This window comes from Diuraphis noxia, unplaced genomic scaffold, assembly GCF_037042655.1.
Source record: "Diuraphis noxia isolate RWA-SAM2 unplaced genomic scaffold, SU_Dnox_SAM2 contig0005, whole genome shotgun sequence".
NCBI lineage: Eukaryota > Metazoa > Arthropoda > Insecta > Hemiptera > Aphididae > Diuraphis > Diuraphis noxia.
In genome coordinates, this window is record NW_028301715.1 from 44,223,785 (window position 1) to 44,242,413 (window position 18,629).

Consider the following 18,629-nt stretch of genomic DNA (forward strand, 5'->3'; position numbering starts at 1 on the left):
TGTAACTAATTTCAACAAGTAAATTTAAATTTCAATACATATTTAAATATTCTTGAATATTATTTACTTGTGTGTCATATTATGTTTGAAATAATTTAACAAGGGAATTTAATTTTTAATATAATAGGTATTTATTTTTATACTGCAGATAATTTATTAGTATACACACGAAAAAGTTTAAAATTAAAATTATAATAATTTATATAATTATAAATAATTGTTTAAATTATAAAATTTAATTTATTTATTATAACAGTATGTTGTCATTAAAAAAAGTAAAAACTATAAAAACATAAAAATACTGTTTTTCAACGACGATAGAAAACCAAGTAAATTTTATTTTTTCAAAAACATCCATAATTTTTTTTAAATAATAAGAATTTTGCAAATATTAAAGAATCACCGGTAAAATACTACGTATATCTATAATTATGGTTTTACGATATCTACGAAGTTGAGATTTTTTTCCTTCCGTGAACCAATTATACGTCTTATTATGATATATCTTGGTTAATTTTGTTTTACTGAAATGAGATGGGCAACTAGAAATCCAGGTATATATTTATGTTTGAACATAACTGCACGAGTATAACGATGCCCAATAAATCGTTTCGCGAGGTCATATCTTAATACGAATAGATATAGTACCTAATATATAGTACCTAATTTATATGTATAGTAACTAATCACATTTCTCCCTTCTAAACGTCATTCATAGTGTTTAATGGTAAATAACGATTATTATACACACAGTGATGGTGATGGAGATTTTTCTATAATATACTCATTAATCACTTAGGAGTTAGGACCATATTTTTTTATATCGTATAAAATAGTAATTTATCCCATATTACAAATGTATCTTCAGCATGCTCCTAATATTTTAGATTACATAATATCGAATCGAGAGCGGTGCAAGTTTTTTTTTGGGGGGAGGGGGGAGAGAAGTAGTTTACTTTTTATGTACCTTTTTAGCTTTACAGTAGCTTTTAGGTGTCAATGTATCTGGCATAACTAAATATTATGATACTTTAAAATCACTTTGATACGAAACAGTATTTTTTAATACACCATATATTTGACTACTAAACATTGATGAACTACATGTATGTTTATACATTTATTTACAAAAACAAATACATTTGTCTTAAACAAAAAAAAAATTAAGTAGATACTGTTGCTTTTTATTTTTTTATTTTTATCATAATTATATCAATTATTATTAAGATTCTAAACTAAATGACTAACGAAAAATGTATTGGTTTATGATTTTTGAATCATATATTTAGTAGTAAGTATTTATAATACTTTCTTATATAGAAAAATATAAGATAGATTCTAAGAGTTTCACATATCATGATATCTGTAATGACTGTAAGACTTACTAGTTAGGTATACATATTTAATGATAGAATTATCTTCGTTATTTATTTATAATTTTTCTAATATATTATTTGACATGTTGACCTTGTCATCTTGTTTATTAAAATGGGTAATTACATTATCAAAGTTAGATCATACTAATTACAACAATAATTACCAAAGTAAATAATTTATAATTCAGCTATAATATAATAGACAACAATTAATGATCCTACCTCAAATATAATTATATAGCAAATATTATATAAATAATATTGACACGCGTTTAGTTAGTACACATTTTCTTCACAATATAATATGTATGCGATAAATATATCTTAATTTATAGAATACAGTTTTGGTTAATAATACGTTGAATTTTTTTTTTTGGTGATTTTTTAATGAAGAGATACCTATAATTATTGCGATAGGTGGCACACGGGGGGTTTTAAGAGAAATACAATTATTAAAATGATTATTAATTTTTTTTTTTTATTAATCCTGTCCTGCCTTGTTATGTGGCTAGGTAACATACTAAAATGTTCAATCTGTTTGTACTGTGCACCCTCAGCAAAAATGTTCGGCGCACGCCAATGAAATATATACTCGTACATTAAATTATAAAACAAAAAGAGCTACGCAATTTAATGCTTGGCAGTTGGTCGAACTAATAGTAGTTTCCGACTGGTGATCCGTATTCATCTCAAATTTTTATGTAATTTAAGACTTTTTATGTTCAAATATTTTTAATAAAAATCAAAGAAAATATGGGAATCAACATTTAAACACAAGATTTACTGTATTGTTAATTTCATTTAAAGTTATGTAGATAGGTAGTTATTAATCATCAAATACTTTTACTCAAAATTTAACATCATAAATACCATTAAATACAAAATTTTTTAACCCTATCCATCAATTAACATCTACTAAATCATCTATTAAAATAAATTGTAATGACCTATCAAACTAAAATCATAAACTTATTGAAAAGGTAATCATCAAATAAAAAAAACACACACTTTAAGTGCTACGTAGTATGGTTACAATCTGCAAACATGATACATCATATTATATAAAGTGTATTGTATATTTATTAAAAAATACTATATTTCTTCATTTCGGTTAAGCATATATTGTAAGGTCAAGTTAGGTTAATTGTGATGCGAAAACACATTATTTATAACAAATTATTAAAATTTATTAAAACGTCTCGAATGTTCCAGTTTTTGAGGAAAATGTAAAATCAAATCATATTTTGTCCAATATTTAATATATAATACGCATAGAGCAAGTGAAGTATTGTAATTGTACGATTTTTATTGTTCATGTACGATGTGCGTTTGACAAATTGTTTTTGTACACAATATAAATACCAACATTTTTAATGTTTTTATTATTATTGTATAATTATTTGACCATATCAATATAATATATTATATATAATTAATAACCAGAAACTAGAAAATTGATTAACTAAATATTAATTATATATCATGTAGCTATGGGTATACTCACATTATATATACTAAATAAATTAACTAGGTACCTATATTTTATATAATATTCAGTTATATATTACATTTAATACAGAACAATTTATTATGCTATAATATTATGTGTGGTACATGAATATATTAATGTATATAATAAAAATATTTTATTTTTGAACAAAACACAACAGAAATTGAAATTTATTCGCATTCATTTCATTAATATAATATTGCCATCTCTGTGATTAATTTTAATAACTATATGCAGTAATAATGGTCAAATCATTAATTTTCTTTGAATTAATTAAATTCAAACAGTGTATAGATATTAGATACATAATTGAGTACGATTCGTGTTTAATTATTGTTGAAAAAAATGAAATACACAGACCGTTTTGGAATGTACAAATAAATGATTTAAGGTTTAATTTTAATTACACATTTTTGTACGATTTATACACATTTATTAGGTTAAACAATGTCCATTGCAGTATTCGTTGCTAAGCAGATACGGTTTAACTGATTAAATTTTGGCAGGGTAAATCACCCGAGTCTCGTATAGGTTTAGGTGTTAGATATAAATGTATTTTACAATATAGGTAAGCAAGATGGAATCCAGTGGAGCCGAGAACAGTGGCGGCCTAAGGTGCATGGCTATATGAATGCATGGCCACCCGAAATGTCAGTACCTATTCTTACAATATAGGTTGGAGCGTTATTTGTGTTTGGAGTCATTTAGTTTGTAGCTTAAGAATAAGATCGTTATAAACGAAGGAATTACACTAAAATAAATAAATCCATAATACATTAAATGTACAAATCTTTTTTCTAACAAAAAAATGTTCTTATCGTTTCTTTAGAATCAAAATACAAAAACATAATTTGATTGTTCAGTAAACAATTTATTCTTCACGCACATTATTCATTTTATTACCTCCCTAAGTATTCTAGTATCATAGTCTATTGAGATAAATGCCATATCATACCCCATTGGATTTGTAGATAGTTGTAGCAGACTGGCCTTCAAGTTGTTATTAAAACAATATCTAATTATCTTAATATCATGATAGAACAACTCTGTTCATTTCTAAATGGTTTTTAAAGTGATTTAATTTATAAATAAAACATTTATAATAGTAATAATAATGCTCATAGTAGAAATTATACCTAAGTACCTAATAATAATAATAATAATAATAATAATAGTAATGATAATGATAACAACACTATAAAATATTATAATAATTAACTGTATTTTTTTCACTTCAATTCGCTAGCAATTACTTTAATAATAAGGCAGCAGCCTAGTCTGGAGTTTCGGTTGTCACCGGTCTGTTATCCGTCACCCGATCGTCGTCGTCGTCACCACTGCCACTACTAATGATCTGCACGCTCCTGATGGGCGTTGGTTGCGTGGTAGTACTACGGTACGCCAGCCTAGTCGTCGAACGCTCGCTGATCCTATCTGAATCGTATCGTGGGCTGGTGGACAATAGCATCCGGATTAGTCCGTCCTTAAGCGTTTGCGTGACTATCGGCGACGATTCTTGGGACTGTTCCGTCGTTGGACTGGGCATCCGGGGCCCCTGATAGTAATTGGGAACGTAGTAGTTGGGTTGCTGATAAGGCATTGGGTATGGAACGGGCGCGGGGTAAGAAGCGACAGAAACGAGTTGAGAAACGCGCGCCTGCACGAACGACAGTATGAGCTCCATGAGTTCGTCCCGTAGAGCCACCAGACTGGGACCACGTTGAGGCAGTGGTGCGAGGTACGCGACCGGCCGCTGTTGTTGGTACGCTGCCGCCGCAGCCATCGTCGGGTACGAGGCTCGCTGCTGGTACAGCGCGGTGGAGGGACGCCTACCGCGGTACTGACCCGTTGTTGGGCCACCGTATTGTTGTCCGTCTTCGTATTCATCTTCTTGGAGCTCTTGCGCTGCTCGTCTGCTGCTGACGACATCATCGTGTCCGATGGGTGTTGGTGGCGGCGGTGGCCCTGTCGGACGACCGTACGATCTGACTGGCATCAGCTCGGACATGAGCGCCGACACAACGGGAGACACAGGTCCCGACTCCTGCATGCTGGACCGGCCGTGCACGCCGTACACGTCGGGCGCATCTCCGTCGTCGTTCCTGGGCAACTGTCTGCGCAGGTCGTTTCCACCACGCCGGTGCCGATCGTCCACGTCATTCTCCGTCTCCGTCCTCAAATCTGGAACTGTGGCCACCACGACGGGTCGCTTGGACACCAATACTTTTTTCACTCCAACTGCTGTCGACTTGACGCCGTCCGACTCGTTGCCGCCGTCGTCCTTTTTATTTTTTCGACCGTCGATCGTCTGCACCCCGGAAGGGGCCGTCGGGTCCGGTGACGGCCTCGGAGATTCACTTCCGGCCGCTTGGAAACCGGACGAGTTGCTGGCTGAATACGACACTCGCTTCAGCCGCCCAGAGTCATCCATGAACCCAAACATTCCCTTAACGTTGCCCGCCACGTCACGGGTCTCCACTTTGAAGCTGCCGTCCGAGGCTTCGTATCCAAACGTGTACGAACCATCGTCGTTCACCTTATTTATCTGTTTGAGGATAGTTACGTCTTTGGGCTGTGTGACCGGCGGAGTTGGCGTGGTTACGCGTTGACCGGAGCCGTCATCAGTGGCGGCCACCGACACTGGTTCGGATCGCTTGGCGTCGGTTTCCGCTCCCGGCGGTACGCCGGACGCCACGACACACGCCAGAAACAGTACCTAGGAACATGTAACGTAGTTATACAGAGATTAATAGACACAAACAGATATGCACGCGGACAGACAGACTGACAGATAGAAAATACAGAAATACGGGTAGGTGGACAGACAGACAGACATACTCACGGACAGGCCGATAGATAGATAGATACCTGCAAGACGGTTGTGAACGAGACCATTGCTCCGGGTGTATTGACAATTGCTGGTGCGTTGTGGGTCTACTAAATAGACTTCGGTCAGGCGGTGAGTCCGCGTGCGAAAGTGATGGAAAATTCTCACGGTGTATGAAGTAACCGCGTGTGAGAATCGCATATTGCAAGTTTCGACAGATTTTTCCGTCAAAAATTGGAGCCCTGGTAAGTCAAATAGACCTCAACGCTGTGAAGTCAAAATGACCAAGGTCGACGAAGGTTAACTTTCTTTTCTAAGCTTGTACGTATTTTGTCATTTTACCATAGTATTAAAAGACTAGTCCGCAGCGCATATTATTACAATAATATTTTGGTACTGATGATAATATGTATTATCGTTATATTTTTATTGTTTTTATATATACACAGATTCCATTAACGTAAAAATATAATTATGTACATAAATATAGCAGAACGATTTAAGTACTGCGTTTCCGTAACGTGAATATTCGATCGACCTTCGCGCGAATAGAATGTATTTGTTTATTGCATAATATTTATCTGCCGTCAAATAAAAACGAGTAAGATTATATAGTATCGGCTCGCTATAGGATTTTGACGAAACGCATACGTCTAGTATGCATAGTTCATCTGTTTTCGATAACAATAAATTACATACAGAAATCAATATTGATATTTTTAATATATATTATATTATATTGTGGGCCTAATTTCAAATTTGCAATTACCGTTGGTTACTTTAGACCCTGATTTCAGAAAGAAAAAAGTACTGTCGTTTTCGATATATTTTGATAAAATATTATTTATCAAAAAATGTTAAAATATTATGAATTTTTGATATAAAATGAAATATAATAATATTGTTTGTATCTAAAATCAAAAATAATGTTGTTTAACGAATGAGATATATTTTGTTCTTCCTGAAAAGTAGTTAATATGGATTTTAAATTCGTATATAAATTAACAAATGCGCATAATATTATGAATACGTCAACAATATTGCGATTTTTCTTGCTTTTACTGTAATATATAAAATGTGTATACATCTAATGAGTTTTAATCTAATATTATGATGATATAAGTATGTGATGTATGATTTTGTAAGGTATATTATAAATCATTAAATCAATAAATTCCTCTCAATACTAAGATATTAATTAACCATATAGTATACCTATAATGCTTCGCCTATCATCTCGCAGAACCACGATAATAATATTACTATTTACTACCAATGTCATGACTCATGAATAATCATCGAGGTATAGACTCGTAGTGCTTGTGCTACCGGTAGCTAGGTATAGGTACCTGGCGGCTTCCTACATATATATTATACACCAACGTAAACATGGCGTTTCAGACGACAATCGACGTAAATAGACAAATCGACCAGCCGCCAAGGTTTATAATAATTATAATATCTTCGACGTCTGTTGACGCAGTCAACTAGTGCCACAATATAATATGCCTTATATAATTATATTAATATTCGGTATATTAACAACACGCTGAACCTGTATCAATACAAATATTATAATAATGAATCGTGCACATAATTCGTAGCTACGTTTAAGTATCGTGTTTTATTGAAAACAATAATAATAATATGTTCCATTAGTGCACCCGACGGGCGACGACGGATGTACAGGTCGCACCGAGTGCGAAAGTGAAACAACAAACAACTGTATTTGATTATTTGCAATGTGACAGTAAGTTGTGGATAGGTAACATAATACTATGTTTGTGTAAAAAATGAAAATACAATATAGTTAACAACCACCTGTGCCAGTCCGAGCAATGACCCGTCGAACACAATGTCGCGTGTGTCGTGTGCAATTATTATGCTGCAAAAGAAACTATAATAATATTCTACACACATATGTATATATAAATCATATAATACTTTGCACTCGGACGAATATGTTTACGAACGGCAAACGAGCGCGTAGGTACACTAGGTATATAATATTATAAACAACAGTAGTTGGGCCACAACAGTGAGAATGGCAGCTTCGTGACCCCGTTCTTGCGCGTGTTAACCGCGATATTGTTTTATAATTTTATTGTAATATTATATTTTTATACTTACATTATAAAAGTATATATCATACGAATATCTGTGGGAAAATTATTATTAGGTTTCATTAAACAGTCATCCGGTTGCCCAATGGTAGGTAACAAATATTTCGGTAAATGCTGACGATTTATGTCTATAATAATTCTAAATAAATGTGTACCTATTCATTATACAATACTATACTGTTCACAGGCCACTCTGTTCATTTCAAAAAATTGCTAAACTGTCCGGTGTTATATTGCATTGACGCAGATCTCCGCTAGTTCTAAAATCTCGGTTTGATTAGAAAAATAAGATTAGAATACCAATAAAGTACAGTATTTTTCTATTTGTTATAGGTAACTGACTGAATATTTTAAGCGAACAGCAACGGAGTCACATATATATTTTTGTTTTGAAATTTGAGGTTTTCATATTTTGTTTGGGCTTGTTAAAATCATTGAAAGGTCATTTTAATTTTATCAAATGTTAAAACCAAACTTATTTACATATCAACATAACAGATGATACAACTTATATATTTATAAATTATTTAAAAAAATAATAATAATAATAATTGAAAATAATGGCTAAACAATATTAAATTGAAAAACATTGCCTTTTAGATATGATTAAACTATATAATATTTTTATTTATTTTTAATTGATTAAGCATCAACTACATAGGTTATTAGCTTTAACAAACGTATCATATTATTATTATTATATGTTATTGTACAATTCAATTTTTTTTAGATATAAAATTATGTTTTGATAGTTCGAAAATAGACCGATTGCTTTGTACAGGTTGTCAGAGATGTTGAAATTTTTCCTAGCTTCATTGAAGTTTGGGCAGTGGACGAGATGTGTTTGATGGAGTAGTTTTCATTGAATGTTGGGTATAGGAGTGGACCTGTCTTTGTCATAAGAAATAAGATGTCCATGTGTGAATTGTGTGTAGCCTATTCTAAGTGGATTAAGAATTACCTCATTTTTTTCTTTTAAAGTCAGTATATTTAGACCAGAGTTCAACAGAGTGCTTAATTGAAGGGTCCAGTGCAACAACCTGGTATGTCCACTTTTGGAAATTGTTCAGGAGAAGAAAAAAACATTTAAATTCTTTAATATTTGTCATACACTTTATGTTTATATAGAAAACACTTTTTCTTTATTGATATTATGTATTCAAATTATAATTATATTAACACAAAAAAATGTTATGACTTATAAATAAGATAAATTTATGGACTTACCAGGTTTCTTGCTCTGAAATTAGGTTTTTTTCATTTTTAGTAAGATATACAATTTATTATATCGTTAATATGTGTGGTATTTTTTATATTTATTTTGAAAACATATAGCATTCATTATTATGAATCAATAATATGAATTAAAATTACAATTATAATAACACAAAAAAAGTTATGACCTTATAATAGGATAAATTTATGGACTTACCAGGTTCTTGCTCATAAAATTGATTTTTATCATTTATCAGTATAACCAACATAATTAATTTCGGAGCAAAAACCTTGTATGTCCGGACATACCAGGTTCTTGCTCTGAAATGAAATAACCTGGTAAGTCCATTTTGCTTATATCTCCGTAACTAATAATCGGACATACCGGTTTGTTACACCGAATTGTATAGATTTATTTCTTCATAAAGAAACCACGGTAAAAATTTTTTTTGAAAAAGTGGACATACCAGGTTGTTGCACTGGACCCTTCAATTTCTCTTAACTTATTTTCCGTCGTAGTGTGCCATTTGGTGTTCCAAAAATCAATGCAATATTTGTTTAAATTTCTTTTTATATCAACAAGTGATGAAAAAGTAATTATTTCACTGGTGGGACTATTTAATGCATTTCTTACTGCTTTATCTTCCTCCTCATTTCCTTTTATGTTGTAATGACCTGGGGTCCAAATGATTCTAATGTCTTTGTTTGATGAGGAGAGAAAATAACTAATTTTTAGAGCCAATGGCTCAGTTAGTATTTTAGATTACAGATTAGTCAAGGCCCTCAATGAGTCAGAACATGTAGCTATTTTTGTATTATTGGTACATAATATTATTATCTATATAAAATATTATTCTAAACAAAAACGTCATCATGATTATAAATTTTCATAAAATATAGTTGATGCGTAATTAAATAATATATATTGTTCCTAATATATTATTAAAATTGATTCATTACATAATCAAGGTATACAAAACCGATAAGAAGTGTATTTCAATAAAATCGTATAATTATTTTATAGCCTTAATGTAAATGTATTTAGTATAAGCGTTAATACTATAAAATATAATTTGAGTAAAATTAAAAAAAAATCCACAGTGATATTTGCTTCTATTTTTTATTTTAAAGTATGCAAACACATAGTATATAGGTAGTAGAGTATTACTTCATAATCGTTGTGTTTGGATTATTTATACTCATTGACCCTGCACTTGAATTTATGTCCGAAATATATGTAAACAAAACGTAAGAACAGATGTATAATTTAGGGGGGAAAATGAAAGTGCATGTCTGGTTAGTGGTTAAGTGGTTTTCATTGTACATAATATTATGATAGGTACATACAACAAAATATTACGCATGATAATGTATCGTTGTTTGTTCAAATTCGATTTATTGCATCAACATGATGCTTTGATTTATAGTTATTAAAAAGATACAATGAACAGGGTAATTAAAAAAAAAAAAGTTTAGCAGTGATTGTTTTTAACACTCATTTTGTTTAAAAGTTTTGACTAGATAATTTGAAGTAGCTGATATGTACGTAATAACAAAATGATTTTTAAAATTTAAAATTACTTATAATTTTTATCGTTATCATTTATCGAGTTATCAAGTTAATATATCAAGTTTATACTTATTTAAAATGAAATCATACATTTTTATTTCCTACTCTGAAGCAGAAAAATTTAAATTTATGATTATATATTTAATAAGTTTTTATTATATAAAATTAATTAGTTATAATAGTATTTGATATGCAAATGAGTGGTGTAGTGGACTAAACTTTTGTAGGATAATTTCACTCCATTTATCAACCCTATATAATAAAACAATATAAAATGGTAATGATACAAAATGTTTTTTTATAATTACCTAATATTATAAAAATAATATATTTCTAAAAACGTCAAAACTTTTCTAGTGTTTACTTTCAATACAATAACCTTGCAGTACATCAATAGTATAAATATAACAATATAATATAGATGAAATACATTGCACCAAAAATACCGTTTTTATTTATTTATTTATTACTATTAAATTATTATAAATATTAAGATATGAATTAATAACTATTTTTTACTAAATTACAAATAATTATTATATATTTTAACCATATAATTTATTAATGAAATCGACGGTTATAAATTTAACTGTGGTGAAATTACGTCATTTTTTTGCCCAATACATAGGTACGTTAATTTAATATTACAATAACAGCACACATTATAGGATGGTATGTGAAAAATTCACGGCATTATTACATTATTATTCAGAACTGTATTGTTTGAAAGAGAAAGAAAATTGTTTTCTTTCGAGAAAATTATTTGTGTATGGTATGTATTTAAGGGAAAGCAGCTGGAGTTAAAAATTATCAAATTCTAAATAACAAAAATAAATATTTATTTTTATTAATGTAAGTGGTCAACTATTTGTTGTGGATTATATTTTACTATGTATATAAAATATTATATTATAATAGCAATTATATTATAATAATACTTTTAGTTAAACTTATTATATATGAATATATATTTTAATTAAAAATAAATCTTTATATTATGAAGTAAGTACAAATTTATAGGTAAGTACCTGGCCACTATGACACTCTATAAAGTATTAATTAGTATGTTTAATTTTTATCAGAATAATACATGTACCTTGTTGGTATATGAATTCTCCGCTTAGTATTTGTACATACACATCATAAGTACACTTGTGTGTATAGTTTAATATAACCAAGGGCGCCCGCAGAAATATAAACCTCGTGGGAAGGCAAAATCAACAATTTTTGATAATATTGCACATACTATTTATTTATTTAGGGATAAAAATAAAATAAAAATTAAATAGTGGAAGGGCCATGTCACCTCCCCTAGCACTCCCTTGTGTGTGTTCATGAATATAACCAAAATAAGTTTAAAATAAATAAATGCCGTTCATATATTATTATATTATACGAAATAGTATGCTACTGGATATTTTTCCTCTTCTAGGAAAAATTATTATTTATGAATTATAGATATGTTAGTGGGTATATTGTTGTGAACAAATATCTTCTATAGTAGTGTTTCGGCTCAGTTTATAATTTGAACAAATTCAAAAAAATAACAGTGGACTGTATATTGAATATATATTTATTTAATTGATGGAAATTAAACATTGAATAATACACTGATGTGATTAGGTATCACTGTATCAGTATATTATTTTACAACGCGGTAATTATTGAATTGTTTCCGACGCGACGTTGACTGATGACCCGTGCCTTTTACTACCCTACTAAAGGTGTTCATAAATATTATCCGCGCGACAAAGTGTGTCACATTTTTTTTTTTTTGATTTAAATTTCTATAGCAATAAACAAAGTATTACGTAAAAAATGTTATTCTTATTAAGTTAAAATACGTATATATAAGCAAACGTATAATAAATATTATATTTTGTATTATTTTTTTGAGAACCAATAACGATTTACGAAGATACATAACATTATAAGTAAAAAAAACGTGAAAATTACACTGCTGTGTAGTAAGCTTTGAGTCTAGGTATTTCTTCATCGAGTAAATCACTGATCACTCTAATGGATGTTATACAATTTTGTGTTTCAAGTACTTTCAACTATAAATTAGTTTCATATACTCGTATTATGATAAACGATAGGTACTCTATTAAAAACTGCAGAGGCTCTGTTATTTTTAAGAATATTTTATATAGTTAAGATATAATATTGATACTCAAATGATGTACCTATATTTAATTATTATTGTTATTAAATTTACATGTATGGTAATAAATATATTAAATATTAGCGATAAAAAAAATTTTAAAAAAATTATTAATTTTTGATAAAGAGTGAGTTGATGTGCCACTCCGTATAGCTTACGTATTTTTGATTTTTATGGGGGGGGGGGGGAAGAATTATTGAGAGAATTTTAAGGCATAGCTTGAAAATTTATGAATACGACGAAGTAAATATTTACAAACATTTTTTTTTCAAAAAGGTTAATTTTTACTTTCGACGGGTCAGCATGTGTCTTAATACTCGCTTTTTAGTTTATGTACTTTTGATTTTGTGGAAAATGAATGCACACCGAATTCCAAAATTTAGCTTGGAAGTTTACAAGGAATGGTATGGTAAGGATTCATAAAAAAATTCGGAAATATACATTTTTACAAAGAAATTATGGAAAGAAGTGCCCTTGTCCCCTACATGTCATTTTAATTTTGAGGTAAAAAGAAGTGCTTCGAAAATTTTGAAACTTAGCTTGAAAATGTATGCGTACTGCGTGATATTTACAAGAAAAAATTGTCTTTTAAGTAAATTTTTATTTTAGATGGATCTACAGTGGAAACATAATATGCGTTCATATTTTAATTTAATATATAAAATTAAAAAGTGCCGTATGTGAACGATTCGCGAAATGTATTAATCATGTGTGTCTTGTTATTGCATATCACATACGCCGAACCATACGTATCATTCACAGAGAAAAAACATAATATTTAGGTATTTCATGCGTTTCATTTGTGCTAAAATCATGATGTTATGTATATTAATTATTATTATATAACCCGTAGATTTCACTTTAAATTGCACTTAAATAATTACAGGAAGTAGCGTCAAAGATGCTCTATATAGTTTTCTCTGATTTATTATTGTATACTTAATGTTTGATTTTTGTACGGAGCAATTATATTTTCTCATACTTCAGTAATTTCATTGAATTCAACTGTGTGGATATACTTCAGATCTCCTTCAGGAATTTGAGATTTTTTTCCGATTTTTAATGATTTAGAATGTATTATCTCGGAAAAACTTTTTTATAAACATTTTTATTTTTTGATTTAATAAATTAGATAGCATGCGTATTATTATTGGTATTTATGAATTATTTTATAGTATAAAAATGATAATATTGATTTTTTAATGAATATAAAATTATATAATTATATAGTTATGATTAAGTAATTAAAGTGGTAAAAAATATATACAAATTTAAATACGATGAAACAATAAAATATATGAACAAAATAAGCTGATATTTCTATACCTCATGATAAACTAAAACATGTTTATGAATATTTCTATAGAATTTTTTTTTATTTAATTACGATGTATAATATGAATAGATAGTTTGTTCAGACTCAATAATAATATTTTATACTTTCATAAATAAAATGAATGTATCATGATATATTTTTAAAACATAGCAATTGAAAATTCGATGACTGATACAAATTGGTCGGTTATTTGTTGTTTATAATAATATTTTAACCTCAAAAGTTATAAGAATTTATGATTACAAACTATAATAATTCTAGGACTTAGTCATAATCGTAAGTTTCGTAGTGATTCATATTTTAAATATAAATGATCAAAGTTTCCAAAATTGTATTTTACATAACGTCTAAATATAATAATAATGTATTAGTTACATATAGATTACATTTTTTAACTAGATATCATAGAAGATTTTTAAATTTAAATAACAGGAATGTTACAATTTGGTCTTAAGTTACATTTAGATTTTAGATGTACATAGTTCTTATTTAAATTTAATAAATTATTAAATTGTCTTACAAATTTTAATTATTAATTATTAATAAATGAAAAAGCATTAAATAATTTAACTATTTTATACAATATAATATAAAAGTAACTTGTATTGTTATAGTCATTATCTTTAAGATATGTATATTTATATACAAAATAAGTTATATTGTTAATAAATGTGAAATAATTTATTTCATATTAGGTACTTGTTAAACTTGTATTGTCTTTTTAAAATGTAATTTTATTCCAAATACTACCCAATTCTGATTATACATACTATATTATATTCAAATACACGTATTATATTATTCCTAAAAAGTATCTTTTCATTGTGCTAATTACATTACAGAATAATTTACATATTATAATATATATCGTAATATATGATTAGTATTTCAATAATAAAACAAACACTTGATTAAGTATGAAACAATATGGTACGATAACGAAGGGCGCTTGAGAAAATTAGGTATTAGATTTCGAAAGAATATTACATACATTAGAAAGTCATGGTGGAACGTTTAAAAAATATTTGATATTGTAACGATTGTATTATTTTATTTAACACCTACAGTTATCCACATATTATTTTCTTGTAAGGTAGTTAAATTGATTTTTATTAATTTATACCTATTCCAATTATTGTTGTGATTATGAATTATTTGTGATAAGTATTAACGATTAGCTAGTGGTTATTCGTCATTAAATAATATAAATATTAGCTATAGCATCAAGATATAATATTAAGTGAATATAATAATTTAGTTGACATTCTGTGATAGTTTGTTGCATTAACTTGAAAATTTCATACATATTATTATATACCCGCGTAGTATGTAATAACTAATAAAGTTTTAAAATTATTCACTATCATTAATCAAAATAGCGTCTTAGGGAGTTTGCTGACAACCTCGCAATATTGTACTCAAAAGGCACACAATGAGTTCATATTACCTCTTAAAAAAAACATACACAAAAAACAATAGATTTAAAAAAATAACTATTGATATTCTGCTTAAAAAAATTAACAATCTAATAAACTCGCCTCTTTGTCGCTAAGAAGATATTGTTAAAACAAAACCTCGATGTATACCCTTCCCTCCATACATATACCTATATCTACTTAAGTAAAATATAATATACTGAAGTAATCGAACTGCGATAAATTAAGTATAGATCCATATTGAATACATCATTAGCTTATCAAGGACTAAACTAGTTTAAATTTGAAACGCAGCCCTCAATATGACAAAATTGTTTAGACAATTCTCATATTATTATTTCTATAGTGATAAAACCTTGGTATCTGTTTTATTTATTTTTTTCATGAAGATTACGTTTCTCTCATACAAATATTTTTTATGGCGTTTGCTATATTTTATTTATATGCATTATGTATTTTAATAATTTCACCATAGGTTTATGAAATTGTGATAAATAATAAATTTCATTATAATAAATTATAAATACTTTGACATAACCGTGTACAGTTATATGCGCATTTTTTTTTTTTTTTAATAAAATAATAAAATATTTTCATTTAAGGTATTTTATATTACAAATATTTACTACATCGGGATAAATTGTATTATTTTACTATGTTATTATTGGAAATCTTTTTTCGGTAAGTTTAACTTGTATAGGGTAGAGAAGACTTCTACAAATTAATTTGAAAAAAAATCTCGAGGGACAGAATAAGAGTTCACTGAAAGTTTTCTTCACAAGGGTTGTGTATAGTATCTTTTTTTACATTTATAAATGAACATTGGTTAATTTTGATGAAAGTTAATTTTAAATAATATATAATAATATAATAATGATATATTATTTATAAAATCGTTATAATAACAGCTTATAATTCGAATTCCCTAAAAATATCTCGTCAAGCCATTTCGTACCTATAATATATTATACAGTATATATATAACAATTGAAAAATAAGTTATTTTTAAGTTATTTCATGTGCTATTATAAGGAATTATAATATATGTAACCTAACGCATAGGATTTAATATCAAATTGGTTATATCTATATTATTATAATACGTCATAAGTTGAATGTGTTGCAGTGTGGTATTAGTCCAAATTCCGAACTACATTTTGGTATGATGCAATCTGCACGCGATGGATCGATTTCGTCTACACTATGATGTTATCGAAGTGACCATACCAGATTTTAATATTTGGTCGCATTCTGTCAACTTCCGAAGCACGAGACGGAGAAAGCTGAGATACCCAGTAGAGCGGTTATCGAATATCCTCATTCCACGTACAAATGGGTGTGTCTTGCTTACCCAGGTATTGAAAACTGGTTCAATTATTATACATACAATATTACATCTAAGTGATATAAATATATATAACACATTTATTTACGCAACTTTTATGGTACGCCGGCAACTGCGAATAAATAGAGACTAATATTCTGCAGGCAATCTATGAGAATAATCTACGAATATCAATTAAAGTAATAATTAGCGGTATCAAAAATAAAAATGCGATTGATAAATAATAAATCGATTTTCATTGAAAGTGAGATAAGAAAAAATGTACTTTAGAATACAATTATTGAGGTTTAGGTTATATTATAATATGAAAAATATATATTTATAATATATAAAAAAATTGCGAACTCCAATGATTTAAATATCTTAATGTTTTTTATCGACTTATATTGTAAAATTGTGTTTTTTCTCTGCTATTGGTAATAATTTTAATTTATTTGCATAATTATGTATACCTACTTATTTGAATTCAAAACAATGTTTAAGTTAACGTTTGTTCTTTAAAATATAGTTGTTTAGAAAACATGTATACATACAAATATGTTGTTGAGATTACTACCACGCTTAGAATTACTACCTACCAGAAAATAAATTTTAATAAATACATTTAGGTACCTTCTTACATAATATTATTGTTGTTTGGTACAAAAATAAAACTAAGTTTTGTCTATATTTTAGGTTAATAATTATTATTAATATAGAAAATAATGTTATTCAGCGATCCACTATAGTTGAAACAAAAATAATAATAAAATACGTTTTCAATAAAAAATTATAAATACTCGACATACTCATACACTATAACAGTCAGTATAATATCGTCAATTCAATTCGTAATAATTATTTAATTAATCTAAATATTTGTATTCATTTATTAAACTTATTTAGGAACGATCGATGAGCTGCAATTAACTGCACATGATAATATTATTTAGTTGATTTAGAAATTTGGGATTTGCCATGTACCTACTTATAAATAGCTTGTGTCTGATGTGAAAGAATTGGTAATATCAAAAATTATGTTTTCATCCATCACACAACTTTTTTCATTTTCGAATTTAATTGTTAAACAATTTTTATAATTATGAACATTGCGAAGAGTTTTTTTTAATTATAGAATATAACAATTATTGTGTCGACAAGGAAATTGCAGAATTACGCTGTGGGGTCGTCATAATCACTCATCACTCACTGTCGCTCTACTCAATCTCAGTTTTTTTTTACAAGCATAATAATAATAATAATAATAATAATGAAAAGTTCATCAGCTGAAAAAGTTAAATAAGTAAATACCAAAAACTCGATGTAAAGAATGAAGGGTGATTTTCTTGATATAACAAATATCGTACTCTCGTTTTTGTTTTGAATATATTTTTGTATATATATTATATTGTTCTTATTTTAAAGTTTTTAAGTTAGTCTATATTGACAAGTGACAAGGGTTACATCTTTCCAATTCGGGGTCACAACTCATGTAAACTTTTAATCCATTTTATCAAACACTTCTCCTTAATATCTGATACATCAATATAATAGTTAATATTGCGCTATACAAAAATAAAAATAACTTATTATAGGTTGTCATCTTATAATATTTGAATATTAATAGTTTTTTTCTTTATTAATAATATACACAATCGGAACAATAAGAGTATATTAAGCTAATTGACAAAAGGAAAATTGAAAATTTTGAATGAAGAAGCCTCCCACCGATGACACTTTCGTAAATA

The 18,629-nt window shown here is 28.4% G+C and overlaps 1 protein-coding gene across 1 annotated transcript; it reads right to left on the reverse strand.

The window, feature by feature from the left end:
* Positions 1-3,736: 3,736 nt before the first annotated feature.
* On the reverse strand, positions 3,737-6,054 carry LOC107166401 (uncharacterized). The gene is made up of 2 exons (XM_015515054.2): positions 5,755-6,054; positions 3,737-5,602 (listed from the first exon to the last, which is right to left on the reverse strand). The coding sequence occupies exons 1-2, from the start codon at positions 5,779-5,781 to the stop codon at positions 4,160-4,162; spliced, it is 1,470 nt and encodes a 489-aa protein (XP_015370540.2). The 5' UTR covers positions 5,782-6,054; the 3' UTR covers positions 3,737-4,159.
* Positions 6,055-18,629: the final 12,575 nt, after the last annotated feature.